This window comes from Balaenoptera acutorostrata, chromosome 9 (genome assembly GCF_949987535.1).
Source record: "Balaenoptera acutorostrata chromosome 9, mBalAcu1.1, whole genome shotgun sequence".
Classification (NCBI taxonomy): Eukaryota; Metazoa; Chordata; class Mammalia; order Artiodactyla; family Balaenopteridae; genus Balaenoptera; species Balaenoptera acutorostrata.
In genome coordinates, this window is record NC_080072.1 from 94,893,899 (window position 1) to 94,911,911 (window position 18,013).

Sequence of the window (18,013 nt, forward strand, 5' to 3'; positions counted from 1 at the left end):
CAGAGATCACCAGGTAAACTGGTACCACAGGGAGGTGGTTAAATCTCAACAGTTGTATGGGTGCAAATGAGGTCACACTGACGGACGGAAACAACTTTCTGTTGCTCTCTGCCTGAAAAACACAGGACCTCAGCTCTCTGCAAAATCTCCTACCCAGGTATTTCAAGGCTTCCTAAACAGGTCCACCCACTCCCAAAATACTGCCTTTGTTGTGCTGGGTTGTGCATGTCTAACATCTGTCCTAAATCTTGAAATTTTACCCCACTTTTCATGGAGAAATAAGAGAGGCTGGGTACAAGAGGCCAGGACTGTTATGCCAGTGGTACTTCCTCCACGTGGAAGGAAATATCAGGAGTGAGAAGAAACATTCCTCTCTGCTCCCCATCTCTATAACTGTCTTGCTTCAGTTTTGCTTTTTGTGTGTGTGTGTGCTAGCAGAGAACTCAAGTAGGGTTGTGTGATACCATTATTAAATGTGCTTTTCATTGAAAAAGCTATTTTAGAATACCTCTTTGTTCTTTAGACATGAGTCAAGTAGGGAATAAGCCAGGAGACAAATCTACTACTGATAGTTGCTGTTCTGTCAGAATTCTCCTTTTTCTTCCTCTTACTTTGTCAGCTTTTGTGCTGCACTGTGCTCTTTGTTTCTGGTTGCTTTTTCTGTTAGCTGATTTCTCTCCCAGGATACTCCTTACCCTTCCAAGAAACAAATTTCTGGTAGGTTCTTCACCAGTTTATTCAATAGGTGCCAACATATACAAATCAGGCTGAGGATCCTCTTTACATGCTAATTAGATTTTTAAATTTGCAAAAACTTAAAATCCTCAAGGTTGGCATGGGCCTAAGGTATTTTGCAGACAACTTGCAATCTCCTCTCCCCTAGCCTTCAGCTACGCCCTCTATGTAGATGACCTCCAAGTGCATGTCTCTATCCCTGCCCTTGTCCCAGCAGCCTGCCAGATATCTCTACTTAGTTGTCCCCCTTGAATCACAACTTGAACCTGTCCAAAGCGAAACTTCAACCTTTCCAAAACGGAACTCATCAACTCTTACTTGTTCTTTGTGTAATTTGTTCTCTTCAACTGGTTTCTCTCTCACTATAAAGGCTAACCATTCTAGTTGCTTAGATCCAAGATGTTTTATCTCTCTGGGATTTTCTTACCCATAATAGGTGTTGTCAAAGTTCTCTTCTTTCAGGATCTAATCCAATTTCCATCCTGCACCTCTTTGGTCAAAATGAATCCTTTTCCCCTATATTCCAGTATGACTCTCTAATTCTTTAAAGCATTTTCATGATCTCCCTTGTATTAAATTTTGTATCTCCTGATTTTTGTACAAAAATACATTAAATGAGCACCTACTATATAATGTATTAGATATTCTCTATGTGTTTATTCAGTCTTCATACCATCCATTTTATGGATGGAAAAATGAAAGCTGTTTCCTTATCTGCAAAAACAGCAACAACAAAAACTAAAAAACAGGGACTTCCCTGGTGGTGCAGTGGTTAAGAATCCACCTGCCAATGCAGGGGACACGGGTTCGATCCCTGGTCCAGGAAGATCCCACATGCCGCGGAGCAACTAAGCCCGTGAACCACAACTACTGAGCCTGTGCTCTAGAGCCTGCAAGCCACAACTACTGAGCCCGCGTGCCAGAACTACTGAAGCCCGCTCACCTAGAGCCCATGCTCCGCAACAAGAGAAGCCACTGCAATGAGAAGCCCGCACACCACAACGAAGAGTAACCCCCGGTCGCTGCAACTAGAGAAAGCCCGTGCACAGGAACAAAGACCCAATGTAGCCAAAAATAAATAAATAAATAAATTTATTAAAACAACAACAACAACAAAAATACAACTCTAAACCTAAAATGAACCATTAATATTTTAAATACTTCTAGTGTCTGGTATAATATCAGCTTAATAAATGTATTTTTCCTTTGGCATTCTAGCACAGTGTTTGATACATACTAAGTATTCAGTATTAAATATCAAGTATCACACAAAATGTTTATTGGACTACACTGAGATAAGATGAACATCAAATTTCATGAAAACCTATATAGTGTCCATTTTGTACAAGGTGTATTTTTTTTTATTAATTAATTTATTTTTGGCTGCGTTGGGTCTTTGTGGCTGTGCGCCGGCTTTTTCTAGTTGCGGCGAGCGGGGGCTTCTCTTGTTGCGGAGCATGGGCTCTAGGCACGCAGGCTTCAGTAGTTGTGACTCGCGGGCTCTAGAGCACAGGCTCAGTAGTTGTGACGCACGGGCTTAGTTGCTCCGCGGCATGTGGGATCTTCCCGGACCAGGGCTCGAACCCGTGTCCCTTGCATTGGCAGGCGGATTCTTAACCACTGTGCCACCAGGGAAGACCTACAAGGCATATTTTGAAGATTATATTTGGCTTGAATTTTTTACAGTGATAGAGTGTAAAAGGCAAAAGATTTATCAGCCTTTATTCCTCCCCAAGATCACTAGAAGGAAGTAAACAACAGTTATCAGTTATCAGCAGTAAACCTGATGTCAACATTTCTCAAGACAAAGTATCACAAAGCAGGAAAAGAAGAGATACTATCACCAAACAGGTATTCATGAGGTATTTACTGCCTATTTAAAAATGCTTTATAGGACATTTAAAAACTGTAGGACAGTTTACAGGTTTGTTCTTTTTTTTTTTAGAGTTCAAGACATCTAAGAAAAATCTATTAACTTTTATGGCCCTTGGGAGGATGAGGCCAAAACACCTCAGAAGGTACTTTTCAGGGAGTGTGAGGAAACCCTAGATAACCAGCAAGGATCAGATTACTCATGCTAATCAGGAAGGGCTGGCTCAGGAGCAAAGTAAGGAGACTGGCCTTGGTGGGGGGACCACAGAGCCCCCTCTTCGGTTCCCAGTTGCACTGCTGCTGGGCAACAAGCCAGGGCTGCCCCTAAGGATACCAGACCTTCCCTCACCAAAGAGTCTCTGTTGTCCAAGAGCCTCCAGGACCCACTGCCTACAAAGCTCATGGAGAAAACCAACCCCAAACCTGGAGAAACTGATAACATGAAATAGGAAGGGAGAAAGGCAAAAAGAAAGAATGGCGGTGATGGTGGGTTTTGTTTAACCTTTGCTCGGATGCAAAGAGAAACAGGCAGAATGACTACTAACTAGTATTGCTACCATTACTGTATGGCTCTGTGTTAGTCCTATACAAGTATAAAAATTATTGTATTCTGGAAATTAAAGTCAAGTTTAATAGGATGGTGATAAAGCATATCAGATAAAGCTCACTGGGGACATAGTTGTAACAATGTTAGGTTTACGAACTTGCTGTAACAATTAACATGAGGAACCAGGGGTCTCTCCTAAGAGGGAGTAGGGAAGGACTTTTAAAAATAGGGCTTGGGGGCTTCCCTGGTGGCGCAGCGGTTAAGAATCCGCCTGCCAATGCAGGGGACACAGGTTTGAGCCCTGGTCCGGGAAGATCCCACATGCCGCGGAGCAACTAAGCCCGTGTGCCACAACTACTGAGCCCACCGCCACAACTACCGAAGCCCATGCGCCTAGAGGCCGTGCTCCACAACAAGAGAAGCCACCGCAATGAGAAGCCCATGCACAGCAATGAAGACCCAATGCAGCCAAAAAAATAAATAAAACATTAAAAAAAATAATAAATAAATGAAAATAGGGCTTGGATGATTCTAAAGAAGAACCAGGGGAAGTAGGGGTTACCTCTGGTTTGATTATCACAGTAATCTCTGCTCAGGAGGTGAGAGAATCAAAGCAGGGCTGGGGAAGTCCTGGTAAGAAAGCAGCAATAGAAAAATAAAATTAAAATCCATGTAAATATTCACAGTAGTCAAAGGGTGGAAGCAACCCAAGTGTCCATTGAGTGATGAGTGGATAAACAAGATGTGGTAAATATATACAGTGGAATGTTATTTGACCTTAAAAAGGAAGGACGTTCTCTGTGTATCACATTTTACAAATGTGATTTGTTATGATTCTCAATAATAACTGAAAATACCCATCTTATATATATGCAAGATTGTTTTGGGCATCAATGGTAAAAAAAAAAAAGGAAGGACATTCTGACACATGCTACAACTTGGATGAATTTTCAGGACATTATGATAAGTGAAATAAGCCAGACACAAAAGGACAAATATTGTATGATTCCACTTATATGAGGTACCTAGAATAGTCAAATTAACAGAGGCAGAAAGTGAGATGGTGGTGGCCTGTGGCTGAGAGGGGCACGGGTGGAAACAGGGAGTTAGTATTTAATGGTATGGAATTTTCAGTTTGGGAAGATGAAAAAGTTCTGCAGAAGGATGGTGGTGATGGTTGCACAACAATATGAATGCATTTAATGCCACTGAACTGCAGACTTAAAAATGGTTAAAATGGGAAATTTTATGTATGTATATTTTACCACACACACACAAAAAGTAAAAAAAAAAACGCTTAAAAAAGTAGTGATCTTTAAGTAAGGGGAGGGTTTGTGTAGCCTCGGCCATGTCTTGTTAGAAACAGATCAGAACTGAGTTGTAGCCCCAACTCAGATCCTTACTAACAGCATGACCTTGAATGAGCTGAATCCTCTCTCTCCCTGGGCCTCAGTTTTCTCCTTTATGTAATGTGGGGTAAGGCTGAATCATCCCCAGAGTCCTGTCTAGCTCTAACAACCTGGGCCCTTGAGGCTGGGCAAGTGGGGGTCTAGTGGAGCTGCTGTGCTCACCTCCACCCTTGTGACCTTAAGCCCAGAGGGACCAGAAACATCACAGTCTGACTACCAGCAGTGTTGAAAAGCTGACTCAGGTCCTGTTTCCTTAGAAACTATAAATTTAAGATAAATGTGGAATGCTGTGTCTGGAAACCTCTTATCTGAATCTCTGCCCCTGGGTTGGAAATTGAGGCAGCTTCTCTGTGTCAAAGTGACACACATGGCCCAGATTCTTTAAGAGAAGCTGTTCTCTCTGAAATGACTTCAAACAGCCAAGTTTCTCATAGTCTATGATTTTAGAGAACAAGATTTATCAGCATTTTACCCTTGTTAATTAACAAAAGCAGTTCTTATAGGTTCATGACAGAACTGAAAAAGCAAAGTCTCTGAGCAGAGTGGTGTGGCTTTAAGATAAACTCTGTTGTGAAAGGAAAAGGGAACGAAATGAGTCCACCGTGGGACAATGCTGCTTTCAGATTCTAGAGCCCCATGTTCTTCTGTCTGCCCTCCCTCTTTTCCTTTTGGCCACGCGGCTTGCAGGATCTCAGTTCCCTGACCAGAGATTGAAATAGGGCCACGGCAGTGAGAACCCAGGATCCTAACCAGGGAACTCCCTGCCCTCCCTCTTATTTACATGGTTTCGATTTGTGAATTTGATGCCTACATTGTTCTGATAACCTTTAAGATTACCAATCGAATGTTATTATACACAAAATCCAATAAACTATAAATCTCCTTACATTATAATACCATTCATCTAAAATGTGTCTTTATGTTAAAATGAAAGTACATTACTATGAAAACTGGTTTCAAAGAAGTCTACACATAATTTTAACTACCCAATATTTTAAAATTACGATCATAAGTTTTCAGGATACAAGTTCTTTAATGTAAATAGCATTTCCTAAGTTGTAATTTGTAATAAAACTGATCAATGTCCCAGTAGTAACTTTGAAAACAAAAGGTGTTTGTTCTTTGAAAATTTAAAGAAATAATATCAGTGCTTCCGGAGGATAAAAAGCACAATTGATAAAAATTTATATACTTCAATTGATTCTACTTTCTATGAATCAAGTTTAAAACAAAGAAAAAACTACAGAAGAAATGTAGACTACTTTTTTTATTTAAAAAATTTTTTACTTTTTGTAGACTATTTCTTATCAAGTAGGCTACAAGTGAGTAAAAAGCTAAAGCAAAACAATGTGACTCATCAGGCAGTGCAGTTAGAATATATACCATTTTGTGTGTGTGTGTGTGTGTGTATACATAAAACTGCACACGACTTGATGACACTTAGAAGAGATTTTCTCTGTGACCTGGCAGGTGGTGGGTTGGGTATACCAGAGAAGTTGAAGGTGAAATCCAGGACACTGCATTATTCTTACAGCTCTTACTAGGCAACAAAGTTTCCCTCTCACAAAACCAGCTCACCAGGTATGAATTACACGATGGACCACCAGCTCTGTAATTAGTGGCAATACGGCTTTCAGAAAAATACACAGAGGATATAATTCCAGGCTGAGACCAAATGTTTGTAACAATGTCGCACTCAGCACCCTGACTTGCCACTGAATAGCCAAAGGTTTAAGAGACTCAATGCAATTTGATACTCCAGGGTCGAAAGATCTTGTTGGTGGCCATCTCTATTCTCGGAAATAATGGAAACTATAGCTGTTAGTGGAGGAGATTAAAAATACTTTGATCAAAACCAAAGCAGATTGCAGAGCGGGCAAAGCTGTTTTTAGTTCATTTAATTTACTGCATAGATTCGTTATACAAGGACGAGATTTAACCTTGAGAACTTGTAAGGGTGGACTAGGAAGTCATTACCACCGACACCTAACAGCTGAACTGAAACAGACCACGGCAAGCCCCTCAGTAAGGAATAAGAAGTAACCCTTTGCCTATGAAGGAAAGGGACTTTTAGTCAGCACCTAAAGCGTGCTAAGTGATCTCTCGGATAAGATCTCATTTAAGGATTTCTAAAGGACTTGTTGATAGCGGAAATGGTCTTCTGGCCTGAAAAAAAGCACACCGCCCTGCTGTTTCATGTAAATGAGAAAAATACCCAGTGTGTGAAGTGGAGTTGCAAGTAAGTAAAAAGAAGGGGGAAAAAAAGCAAAAAAGATACATTAAAAAACAAACAAACCGGTAACCAGGTCTTTTTCGACTTAACAAAGTAACAGAGTTCCTCCTCAACTAGGCGATTTACAACTAATCCAAATTCAGGAAATAACTCCTGGAAACGAATAAACTTAGTTCTGAAAAACATGCGCGTCCACTAACATCCGAAAACACGTGGCGGGGGCGGGGATATCGGGCGCAACACCAGACAAGACTCTAAGTCCCATCATCCCATTCGGCAGCTAAGCCGGACTGTTCAGGGCCAGCTGGCGCACTGGATGCTGGGACTTGCGGTTTTTGCTCCTGCACCTCCCCGCGGGTTTGCGACGTTTAGCGACCATCGCGCCTGCGCCGGCGCCGGCTGAAAGGCTGGGGCTGTGGTGGCTTGTGCCGGGTGATGCTAGGCGGCTCCCTGGGTTCCAGGCTGTTGCGAGTTGTGGGTGGGACTCGAGGGTCGTTTGGGGCGTGGGGTGTCCGTGAAGCTGGCGCAGCCATGGCGGCTGGGGAGAGCATGGCTCAGCGGATGGTCTGGGTAGACCTGGAGGTGAGTCAGGGCGGTGGGGCGTGAGAGGGGACGAGTGAGGTTTCGCGCGTGGGACAGAGTAGCCGAGCCTGTCCGGGGAGAGTGGCAGTGTCTGGGTCTCAGGTGTGGCAGGTGAGCGCCTCCCGGCTGTGGACGGCGCGGGGCAGGTCGGGGGCGGGGGCAGGAGTCCTGCGGGTGTTGGGGATTGTGCCGGACTGTGGGGTTTCTTTTCCAGAGGGTGGAGTCATCCATATGGCTTGCCCTAGCCCCCAGTTCCGCCCAGATGTGGACCTCCCTAACCCTCTGATGGGCTCAGGGTCACGGGGGTAGGGGTGCGTACAGCGGCTGTGCTAGACCCCAGTTCCCCAGTCTCCCAGGACCCTAGGTTGTTAGAGCTAGACGGGACTCCGGGGATGACTCAGCCTTACCCCACATTCCCTAAAGGAGAAAACTGAGGCCCAGAGAGAGGACTCAGCTCATTCAAGGTCGCGCCTTTAGTGAAGGTCGGGGTTAGCACTACAACCCGGTTCTGATCCCTTTAGGTTTTCCATACTCAGCCAAGCACTCCCCTCTCCCTTGAGCCTCGGTTTTCTCATATATGAAATGGGGATCATAACACTAGATTGTGATGAAGATCAAGTGGTGTAATTAGCATAAAAACTTTGTACACTCTGCAGAGATGTAGTAATGTTAGTTATCTAACTCTTCCAAAATTGAATGCTGTCAGCACTCAATTTTGCTTACTTTGCATCGGCCCCAGAGTAGGACTGTGATGCCTGGCATGTAGCAGGCCCTTGGTAAATGTTTATTGAGTAAATAACTCATAATGAGTGCCTTGAGGACTTGCTCAAGGAGCATTCTCGTCTCTTTTATCCTGGCTGTGGGATATAAATTGAATATGCTTGAGGGATGTCCTGTTAAATAAACTTGGATACAGTAGGCCAGAAAGATGGTTTCGTGTGTGTGATGTATTTTTTATTGCAGATGACAGGATTGGACATTGAGAAGGACCAGATTATTGAGATGGCCTGTCTGATAACTGACTCTGATCTCAACATTTTGGCTGAAGTAGGTTATGCCTTGTAATACAACCATACTGTTTAGAGTGTTTTGGAAATCTAAAGATTGGTGCCCCCCCCCCATCTCTTTATTTAAAAGATAAGAAAACTGAGGTCCCTGTAGATTAAGGTCCAAAATAATGTTCTAGGTCATGGTGGGCTTGGTACAAGAACCAAAGTAATCCATCTCAGAGCCTAGTATTTTTCTATAGTACTGCCAAAAATTAGGAACTATAAATGCTATCATTTGCTAAGAGCTTACTGTGTGCCAAGCACAGTTCTACGTGCTTCACATGTATTCACTGTTAATCCTCACAGCAACTATAAGGTAGGTACTGTTATACTCACTATATAGAGAGAGACGCTTTGGCAGACAGTTGTTGGGTAATTTGCCTAAGGCCACCTGGCTAGTTATTGGGAGTGCCAGGAGTTTAACCCAAGCAGTCTGAGTAAAGTGCTCCCAACCAATAAGACACTTGACTGTGGTCCCACCAGGATTGGTGACTCATGCCAAAGTTGACTTCTTTATATTATAATCTTAGCTTATATGTAGCTTAGCTTATAACTCCATATATCCAGTTTCTACCTTTTCAGCTAGGACATGTGATTCGTCTAGATCTATATTAAGATTTTAGAATTCCTGTTGATACAGAATCATAAAATATCCTCCTGTTGACATATTGGGCATGATTAAGGTTTTAACATGCTGCTTTTAACTGAAACATTAAGCAAAACAAATAAAACGCACCTGTTGCCTTTTGGCCACTCACAAAGCATTTAATAAGCGTATGAGAACGTGTGATTGGTAGAGGGTGAAATCCTGGGCCCTGAATAACTCTGTGTCATATTGTCAGCAGTATTCGGAGGTGGTGAGAAACTCTAGAATAGGAACACAGTAGGGATGTTTTGGGGAAAGACAGTTTTGTTAAAATAAGTTTCCAGAGGGTCGGATTGATGTGCTACTGGCACTGGATAAATTTCACAAGTCTACAGTTAAGAGTTGTACTTATTTTCCTGGGTAGGTAAGAGAGGGGAGGAACCATTTTAGATGAATTGCTACTTTCATGGAGTACCAGGCATATATCTTGGAGTACCTCCTGATACATCAGCTGGAGGGGAATCATGAGACTTTGTATCTCACTGTAGCAACTACCTCTTTTTTTTCCAAAACAAAAGAAACAAAAAATCTTTTATATGAACCTTGAGTTTTAGGTTTGGTTGTTTTTTCCTGTCACTTGGAATTTCCTAGATATGAATAGTGAAGAGAAGTGTGTTTATTTACCAGCCCTACTTACCCTTGTCTGAAGAAGAGTTTTTCCCTTAGACTGTTGATATAATGTGAAATACTGACAGTTTAATGGACCAGTTAGTTGATATGTACCCTGGAGGAAATTTGGGTCTGTAGTCACACAGCTGCACATGAGGGTGGCATTTGTAAATAGACCCAGTCTGATGAGGATAAGGATTTTTTTTTTAACATCTTTATTGGAGTATAATTGCTTTACAATGGTGTGTTAGTTTCTGCTTTATAACAAAGTGAATCAGCTATACATATACATACATCCCCATATCTCCTTCCTCTTGCGTCTCCCTCCCACCCTCCCTATCCCACCCCTCTAGGTGGTCACAAAGCACCCAGCTGATCTCCCTGTGCTATGCGGCTGCTTCCCACTAGCTATCGATTTTACATTTGGTGGTGTATATATGTCCATGCCCCTCTCTCACTTCGTCCCAGCTTCCCCTTCCCCTTCCCCATGTCCTCAAGTCCATTCTCTACGTCTGCATCTTTATTCCTGTGAAGATAAGGATGTAAAAAAAAAAAATTGCTTAGGGGCTGTTAGCACTGAAGTGTCAGTTCTGTGGAATATATGTTTTATTCTTGTATATGAGTCTGAGGAAAATGTTTTACGCTAGAAGAACAGACATCCCACCTGGAAATTTTTCTGTAAGTAGCTTAGTGTGCCACACTGGGATCTAGAGTAAGTTAAATAGCCTTAAGTTGATAGTCGTTGGCTTTTTCCATCATGGTTTGTTAGAATTGTGTTTTGCAATATGAGGTTTTTGGTTTCTTAAAAAATATGTTATCAAAACAGCAAGGTCCTACTGTATTGCACAGGGAACTGTATTCAATATCCTGAGATCAACCAGAATGCGAAAGAATATAAAAAAGAATGTATATGTATGTAAAACTGAATCACTCTGCTGTATAGCAGAAATTAACACAACATTGGAAATCAACTATACTTAAGTTAAAAAAAAAAAAGGTTATCAGAGCAAATTTTTTGTTTCTTCATGGAGATTGCCGTCACCAGTTTTCTTGTTTGGCTAAAACTCCTTGTTAGTTGTAGCTGTCAGGCATATTTTAGTCAAATTCTTGCCATTCCTCTCACTAATTGCAAAGTACTTTTACCGCTTTAGTAGTAATCATACCTTGGATTTAGAGAATCTTTCTTTCCCAGAGAGTTCAAAGAACTTTCATATCTATAATTTCTTTTATCCTGTTAACATCCCTGTGAGGGAAGGGGTTGGGGGGGGGCTGTTATCTCCATGGTACAGAAGGTAAAACTAAGCCGAAGGTGACTTGCTTTATTGCCGCAAGTTGAGCTTCTGCTACTGCTGGGATTCTGTCGGACTCACAGTTGAATGTTCTATTAAGTGGAGCTGAGAATTCCAGCATCACTTTTTTTTTTTTTAATCTTTCACATGTCACCAATTACTTTTTGAACTTTTTAATGTGAAAATACTGTTAAAAGTAAACAGTATAGCTTTATGCAAAATATTATGTATAGTAAGTTGTTTTTTTGTGCTGTTCTTCTCCTGTCTCATCCCACTCCCCAACTTTTATGTATTTTCTTAGTATTTTCCATGCATATACAAATGTGTGTTTTTTTAAATCAAGTATAAGTGAACTCATAAGCATGCGTACACTGTTCTGCAATTTGCTTTTTTCACTTGGCAGTATAGACACTTTTCATAGTCAGGGGCTGGCAAGCCTTTTCTAAAAAACACCAAATATTAAGTATTTCAGGCTTAGAGTGCCACGTACCTCTCTGTCCCATATTTGTTTGTTTTACAACCATTTACAAATGTAAAAGTCATTCGTAGCTTGCTGGCAATTAAAAGAAAAAAAAGCCACAGGCTGGGGCTATAGTTTGCTGACCTTTGGTGGATACCTGTGTCCTCTGTTGATAGGCATTTCAGTTTTCGGTTGTGTTATGTGTGTGTTCGTTCATTATTTTTTGTTGTCATAAATAGTGCTGGAATGAATGAGGACCACTTTTAGAGTTAACAAAGTCCCTCATCTTTCTTCCCTTCTCTAGTATATATATGTAATTCTTAAAGCAGTTAAACTCAGAAACCAAGCTTATCCCCATTGATTCTGGATGAATAACAGCTTTTCCTATCCACAGGGTCCTAACCTGATTATAAAACAGCCAGATGAGTTACTGGACAGCATGTCAGATTGGTGTAAGGAGCATCATGGGAAGGTAACATTACCATAAAAGGGGTAGAGGAAGATTGCTTGGCGAGCCTGGGAAACTGCTTGCTTGTTCACTTTTCATCTTTGGGACCTCTCGAGACCATCTTCTCCTGAATGTCCTCTTTTTTCCTCTCCTGCATTCAGTCTGTCGCGAGCACATTGCGGATTATCAAGTATTGCTCAAGTCAGTCTTTTGGATAAGGTTAGACGATCAACTTTCAGAGAAGGGAGAATGCCGCTCTCCTGTTAAGTTGTTTCTTCCCAGAGGTTATATCCTTGGACTTTGAGCGCCATCTTTTCTGACTGTGTGGAAATGCTATTAACAATCAGGAACCTAGCTTATCTGACTTGGATTCTTTAAGAAAAAAATCGGTGCCAAGATGGCAGTTTCAGTGTGAACTTGAGCTCTGTAAATGGTCCATCTGTGGTTATATTTGCCCATTTTAGAAGTGAAGTTTCATATGTGGATGCCTTTGAACACTGACTTCATGTGTCTTGGTGGGGCTGGGGATTTTCTCTTGCAGTCTGGTCTAACCAAAGCAGTGAAGGAGAGTACAATGACACTGCAGCAGGCAGAGTATGAATTTCTGTCCTTTGTACGACAGCTGACTCCTCCAGGGCTCTGTCCACTTGCAGGTAAAATCCAGTCCTATGTCTGCCTTGTAGATAGTCTTCCATCGTAGCGGTTCAAGAGACTGCGGTTCCAGAATGATCAGCCAGGATCATCGTGCCTTCCACTTAACCCTGATTTGGATTATCCATCTTACTTTTGTTGCTCAAATTTCCTTGTGTAATTTATACATGAATATCGGGGAAAATGCCCCGAAACCTGACATGAGATCTGGGATACCCAGATTAACTCAATAAAAATTTTCCACCTATTTTTATTATGGAAAAATTTCAAATATACAGAAAAGTTGGATCTAGTAGTTGTTCACCTTGTGCCATGTTTATCTGTCTATTTTTTTGGACATTTGAAAGTAAATTGCAGGCATCATGACACTTCATCCCTAAATAGTTCACCCAGCATTTCCTAAGAATAAGGACATTTTCTTAAGTAACCACAATATCACTGTCACATTTAAGACGATTCAAAACAATTCAGTAACATCATCTGATCTCTAGTCCACATCCGAAATGTCTATTTGTTTTTTAACCAGGATTCAGTCAAGACTCACGCATTTCATTTGGTTATTATGTCGCTTTAGTCTCTTAATCCAAAGTGTGCACCTGTCTTTTTTTTTCCCCTTGTGACATTGACTTTTTAAAGAAACTAGGCCAGTTCTGCTAGGATTTTGAAAGGACTGCCATTGTCAAAGGGGAGCTAATGTCCTGTGGTGGTGTGTTTGTATTTGTATATGTAAGCTGGTATAGTAACTAACACTTCCCTTAAATAGTCATAAAAAAGTTTTGACTTTAAGTACTATATAGCATGTATTGTATCAGTTTTCCCCCTAGCCAATGCAGCTGGTGTCTGTTTTAAAGTTCTTACTTAAAATTTACTGTTTTTAATATAAATTACTGTGTGGAAACATGAATGTGGATATGATTGATTAAAATTGAAATGTAAATAAATGCTTATCTACTTATGAGTTTATCTACAGTTAAACTTTTAGTGTTAGTGGTGTAGATTTTGTGATACTGGGAGAAAATTTGTGCATGTGGTATTATCTAAAGAAGTTACAGATTTGAGCGTTATTTTTAGTATGTGGAATGATAGATTCATCCTTTTGTCCATAAAGAGGCCATTTACAAATTTATTATGAGCTAAACTGTCTAAATACTCCGAAATCTGCACTTGTAATCGAATCAGATACACTCAAACCTAATTTCGAAGTTTTGAGATGCTTTGAGGAATTGTTTGAATTCTTTAAAAAAACACCTCCAATTAAATACAGTTTGTGAATTTGTATATCCTTTTGTATACTACTAGAAATACACAGATGCGGTATGCTTCGTGTCTTTCTAGGAAATTCAGTTCATGCAGATAAGAAGTTTCTTGACAAATACATGCCCCAGTTCATGAAACATCTTCATTATAGAATAATTGATGTGAGCACTGTTAAAGAGCTGTGCAGGTAAGGGCTATATTTAGGATCCATTCAACTGCCTCATTTAGCATGTTTTCCTTGAGAATTTGTACAGAGTAATTGAATAAAGGTGTAGAACTGAGGGGGCCAAGTGGGTGTATAACTTCCTCGTCCCATTCTCGCTTGAACTGGTGAGAATTGGGAGAAAGAACCTCAAAAATCTTCCGTATAAATTTCACTAATCTGGAAAATTTATTGAGCACCCATTTTCTGTGCCACGTGTTGGCCTATGTGCTGGGAACATACAGATGAAAAGCCCTTAAGTGCTTAGAGTCTAGTGCATTGACAGATGTGTAAAAAACACACCTGAGAAGTGTACTGTGTGATGACGTCTGTTAGGGGAAAGTGCGGGTAGAATATTGCGGGCACGAGAGAAGGAGCACCCGGCAGCTGGAGTGAGGGGAATGGGGAGGTAGCAAAAACTTCACGGAGAAAATAGCTTTCAAGTTGAGATTTAAGGAAGAGTGGCCATGTTCCAGGTATTTAAGGTGAGGAGTGAGCTTTCCCGAGAATGGGCAGAGGTATGAAGATAGGCGGGAGCAGGAAGGTAAAGGTGATGTGATTAGATCATTCTGATTAGAAGGTGGTAAGAAAAGAGGTAGGGAGATGAGAAAGACTCTCTCACCATCTTGGAGAGAGAAGGAGGAGCTAGGGAAAAGGCAGTGGGCGGTAGAGAGCAGGAGGTAGAGCATTTGAGAAGATCCGTAGCACGGCACTGAGTGCTTGAATGGGGGCATGAGGAAAAGGAGGACGTATAAAGTGATTCCCCGCGTTTCTAGTTTGGGTGGTTAGGTGGATGATGGAACTGATCAAAGATAAAGGGGAAAATAAGAGGAAGAGTAGAGTTGGCCGATGGGGGAAGGGAGATGTTGAGGATGATGAGTATGACCATATGTGTGTGTGGAGTTGGAAGTGTCTGGTGGATTTTAGGTGGAGATGTCCATTGGGCAGTTGGATATCCATGACAGAAGCGCAGGAGAGGGCTGGGCTGGAGTGCGCAGATTTAGCAATCTTATACATTGTTGATCTTGCCCAAAGAGAATCTATAGTATGAAGAGAGGAAAGGGACGAAGGTGGAGTCCCAGACAGGGAGGCAGCTCGATAGTCACAACCCAAATGCCTTTTACAAAGTTATTAAACTACTTGAAGGACGTAATTATTCAGTGTATTTGAGACGGTTTCCTTTGAGAGTTCCATTTTTGCTGTATGTAGACGCTGGTATCCAGAAGAATATGAATTTGCACCAAAGAAGGCTGCTTCTCACAGGTAAGTTTGGGTCCTTCCAAGTGCTTGGCGGTCTGACACGCACATAACTCCCGAATTCCTGACTGCTTGAAATAATGTCTCTGTTCCCTTGGGGGAAAAGTAAAGGACAACTACATAAAAATAACCTTCTTTTGCTAAGATTATCAGGAATTCTGATCAGTGTTCTAACATTCCATTGTGAGATATGTATGGTCTTAATGTCTTTATTGCTGTTTTGAAACTTGCAGATAACTTAGTTTGTAGGTATGTGAAGCGATCTAATTTTTTTTCTAGTAATGAGCAGTATAATTTTCTTCCCATCAAGCATATGGATTTGTAGTCATTTAAAATTGGAACACTTTGTGTACAGTTGTGCAACACAGTTAGCCTAACTTAGACACTTTGTAGTTTTTCAGATTGTTTCTTTTTATGTCTTCAACCTTAGGCTGAAGTACACAAGGAATTTAAAGAACTTGTGTATCTAGAGTCCTCTTTTACTTTTTGGTGTTGTAGTCTCTGAGGAAGGACATAAAACTTGGTGGGAGATATAGCAGCTGGCATTTGTTTCATCCATGTACCGAGCCCCTACTGTGTACTGTGTACCGTGTACACTTCTAGCCAAACAGGAAGACCAAGTCCCTGCTCTAAAGAGCCTGGCATTAATGTTTTTTTATTGGGCTTTCATGGACTACAGCACAATAACACAGGTCTGGGATACCTCATGTGAAACAGTTGGGGCTTGATGTGTTTTGGATTTCAGGAGTTTTCAGGTTTTAGGAAGGTAGTAATACCCCTAACAAGGCCTGAGGAAGCACCTCATAATCAAGCACATTGCCGTTTCTACAGTGAAATGTACAGATGTTCACACCAAATGGCATAACTAATGACTATAAATAGCCTCGCATCAAGATTGGTCAGGTTTTGCCACATAGTGGGCTGTAGAAGAACTTTGGGTTTTCAGATCTTGTTTTGGGTTTCAGTACTGTGGCTAAGCTGTGGTGTACCTTGATTTAGCCAGAGGCTGTATTTTTGACAGCTTCAGCTCTCCACTGGTTATCCGAGACCTGGGAAGAAAGCAAAACTGTTGCCTTAACCACAGAAATAACTGTCTGAAAGCTCTTGCACTAAAGTTTGTGCAGTTTGTTCTCTAGAAGAGGCCCTTGACAATCAGAGCAGATTGATTTACTTGCACACTGTTCTAGTAATCTTGGTTGCCTGATTTCTCAGACTACGACAGATGAGAAACAGCGTGTTGGAGGAGAAGAAAGGCTGTTAGATGGAGGCAGGCTGCCACTGATTACAGCACAAATCACCACGAGAGGGGAGGTAGATCCTCTTTTGTGGTTAGGTACTGTCTGATAATTGATGTTCATTATGATGATGGAGTCACGAGTTACATTCGAGTACGTGATTATATTTTGTGCAGGACGTCATTAAGTATTGTGCAGTGTTTCCCAAACTACATGCTATGAGCTGTTAATATGCATTCCACACAGGTGGTCGATTAAGTTTTAGAAATACTGTGTATATAGTACAACCTCCTCTGGGGAATTCACAACACATCAGTACATTAAATGCTTGGCAAAAAACTTCAAAAGAAGAAATGTTTAATCTAGGTTTTCCTAAATTTATTTGACCCCGGAATTCCTTTTTTTTTTCCCCTGTGGAACACCTCACTATCTTATGGAACAGTTTGGTAAACTTTAATCTGTTATAGTTTAGAAATCCTTTTTTTTTTTTTATTCAAACATTTTTTAAAAAACAAAGCACTTAAATTTGCTATGCTGAAATGTTCCACTTCTTGATGATGTCAGATAGTTGCATTTACAGTAGTCCTTGTTATTCTTAAGTTATTTATAAGAAGTTACACTTTGCAAAATGGTGATCATCTCCTCTGGGTTTTGGACATTTCAACTCAGCGTGGTATGTTTGCTTGTAGGGCACTTGATGACATTAGTGAAAGCATCAAAGAACTTCAGTTTTACCGAAATAACATCTTCAAGAAAAAAACAGATGAGAAGAAGAGGAAAATTATAGAAAATGGGGAAAATGAGAAGACTGTGAGTTGATGCCAGTTCTCATGCTGCCACCACGTAGTTCTCTGGAAGGACCTCTGGTGGTTTTTCTTTTTCTCCCCCTGGGCTCACGCTGACTGCTTTGGCAGAGCACCTTCCTTCAGTGCACTTGCGTCTCCTGATTATTCAAGCACACAGCCCCTGGAAATTATTTTTCTCCTAACATACTGTTTTCATTTATGACACAGCAGCTCCTTTGTAAGTACCAGGTCACATCCATCCCTTGGCACATATCTGTATTTGCTTTTAGACCATTTCTTTTGTTTAAAAAAAAAAAATAATAAAGCTAGTTCTATTGAAATGCAACCCTTTTTGTACCATCTATTCTTTAGTAGTTTAATGACTGGAAAATGATGGGTTTTTTTTCTTTTTTAGGTGGTATGCCTAATGTTTAAATGCTCATAATGCCATTAGGAGTGGGTTAAGTTTCTTATGTTAAATAGGAAGTGAACTTATTCTGTTTTGCTTTACAAGTCAAGAATAGAATAACTGGAGATGGGCTCAGAGAAGCAAATTGGGCTCATAGTTAGTTATAGTTACTGAACTGTCAGAGCTCTGGAATAGCTACTCTTTGCTACATTCAAGAAATTCAAGTAAGCCACCAGACAGTGATTCTGTAGGTAACAACTAAGGCTTATTGAATAGATATTATGCGCAAGGCAGCCATGGTGCTAGGTTTGTAGAATGTAAATAGTTGGCTGCCCTAG

General features: G+C 41.0%; 1 protein-coding gene across 1 annotated transcript; it reads left to right on the top strand.

Annotated features, from left to right (window-relative positions):
- The first annotated feature begins 7,170 nt into the window (after positions 1–7,170).
- Positions 7,171–17,612, top strand: REXO2 (RNA exonuclease 2). Its single transcript, XM_007196539.3, has 7 exons — positions 7,171–7,378; positions 8,342–8,425; positions 11,826–11,903; positions 12,421–12,532; positions 13,866–13,974; positions 15,199–15,252; positions 17,171–17,612. Exons 1-7 carry the CDS (start codon positions 7,232–7,234, stop codon positions 17,298–17,300), a joined length of 714 nt encoding a protein of 237 aa, XP_007196601.1. The 5' UTR covers positions 7,171–7,231; the 3' UTR covers positions 17,301–17,612.
- Positions 17,613–18,013: the final 401 nt, after the last annotated feature.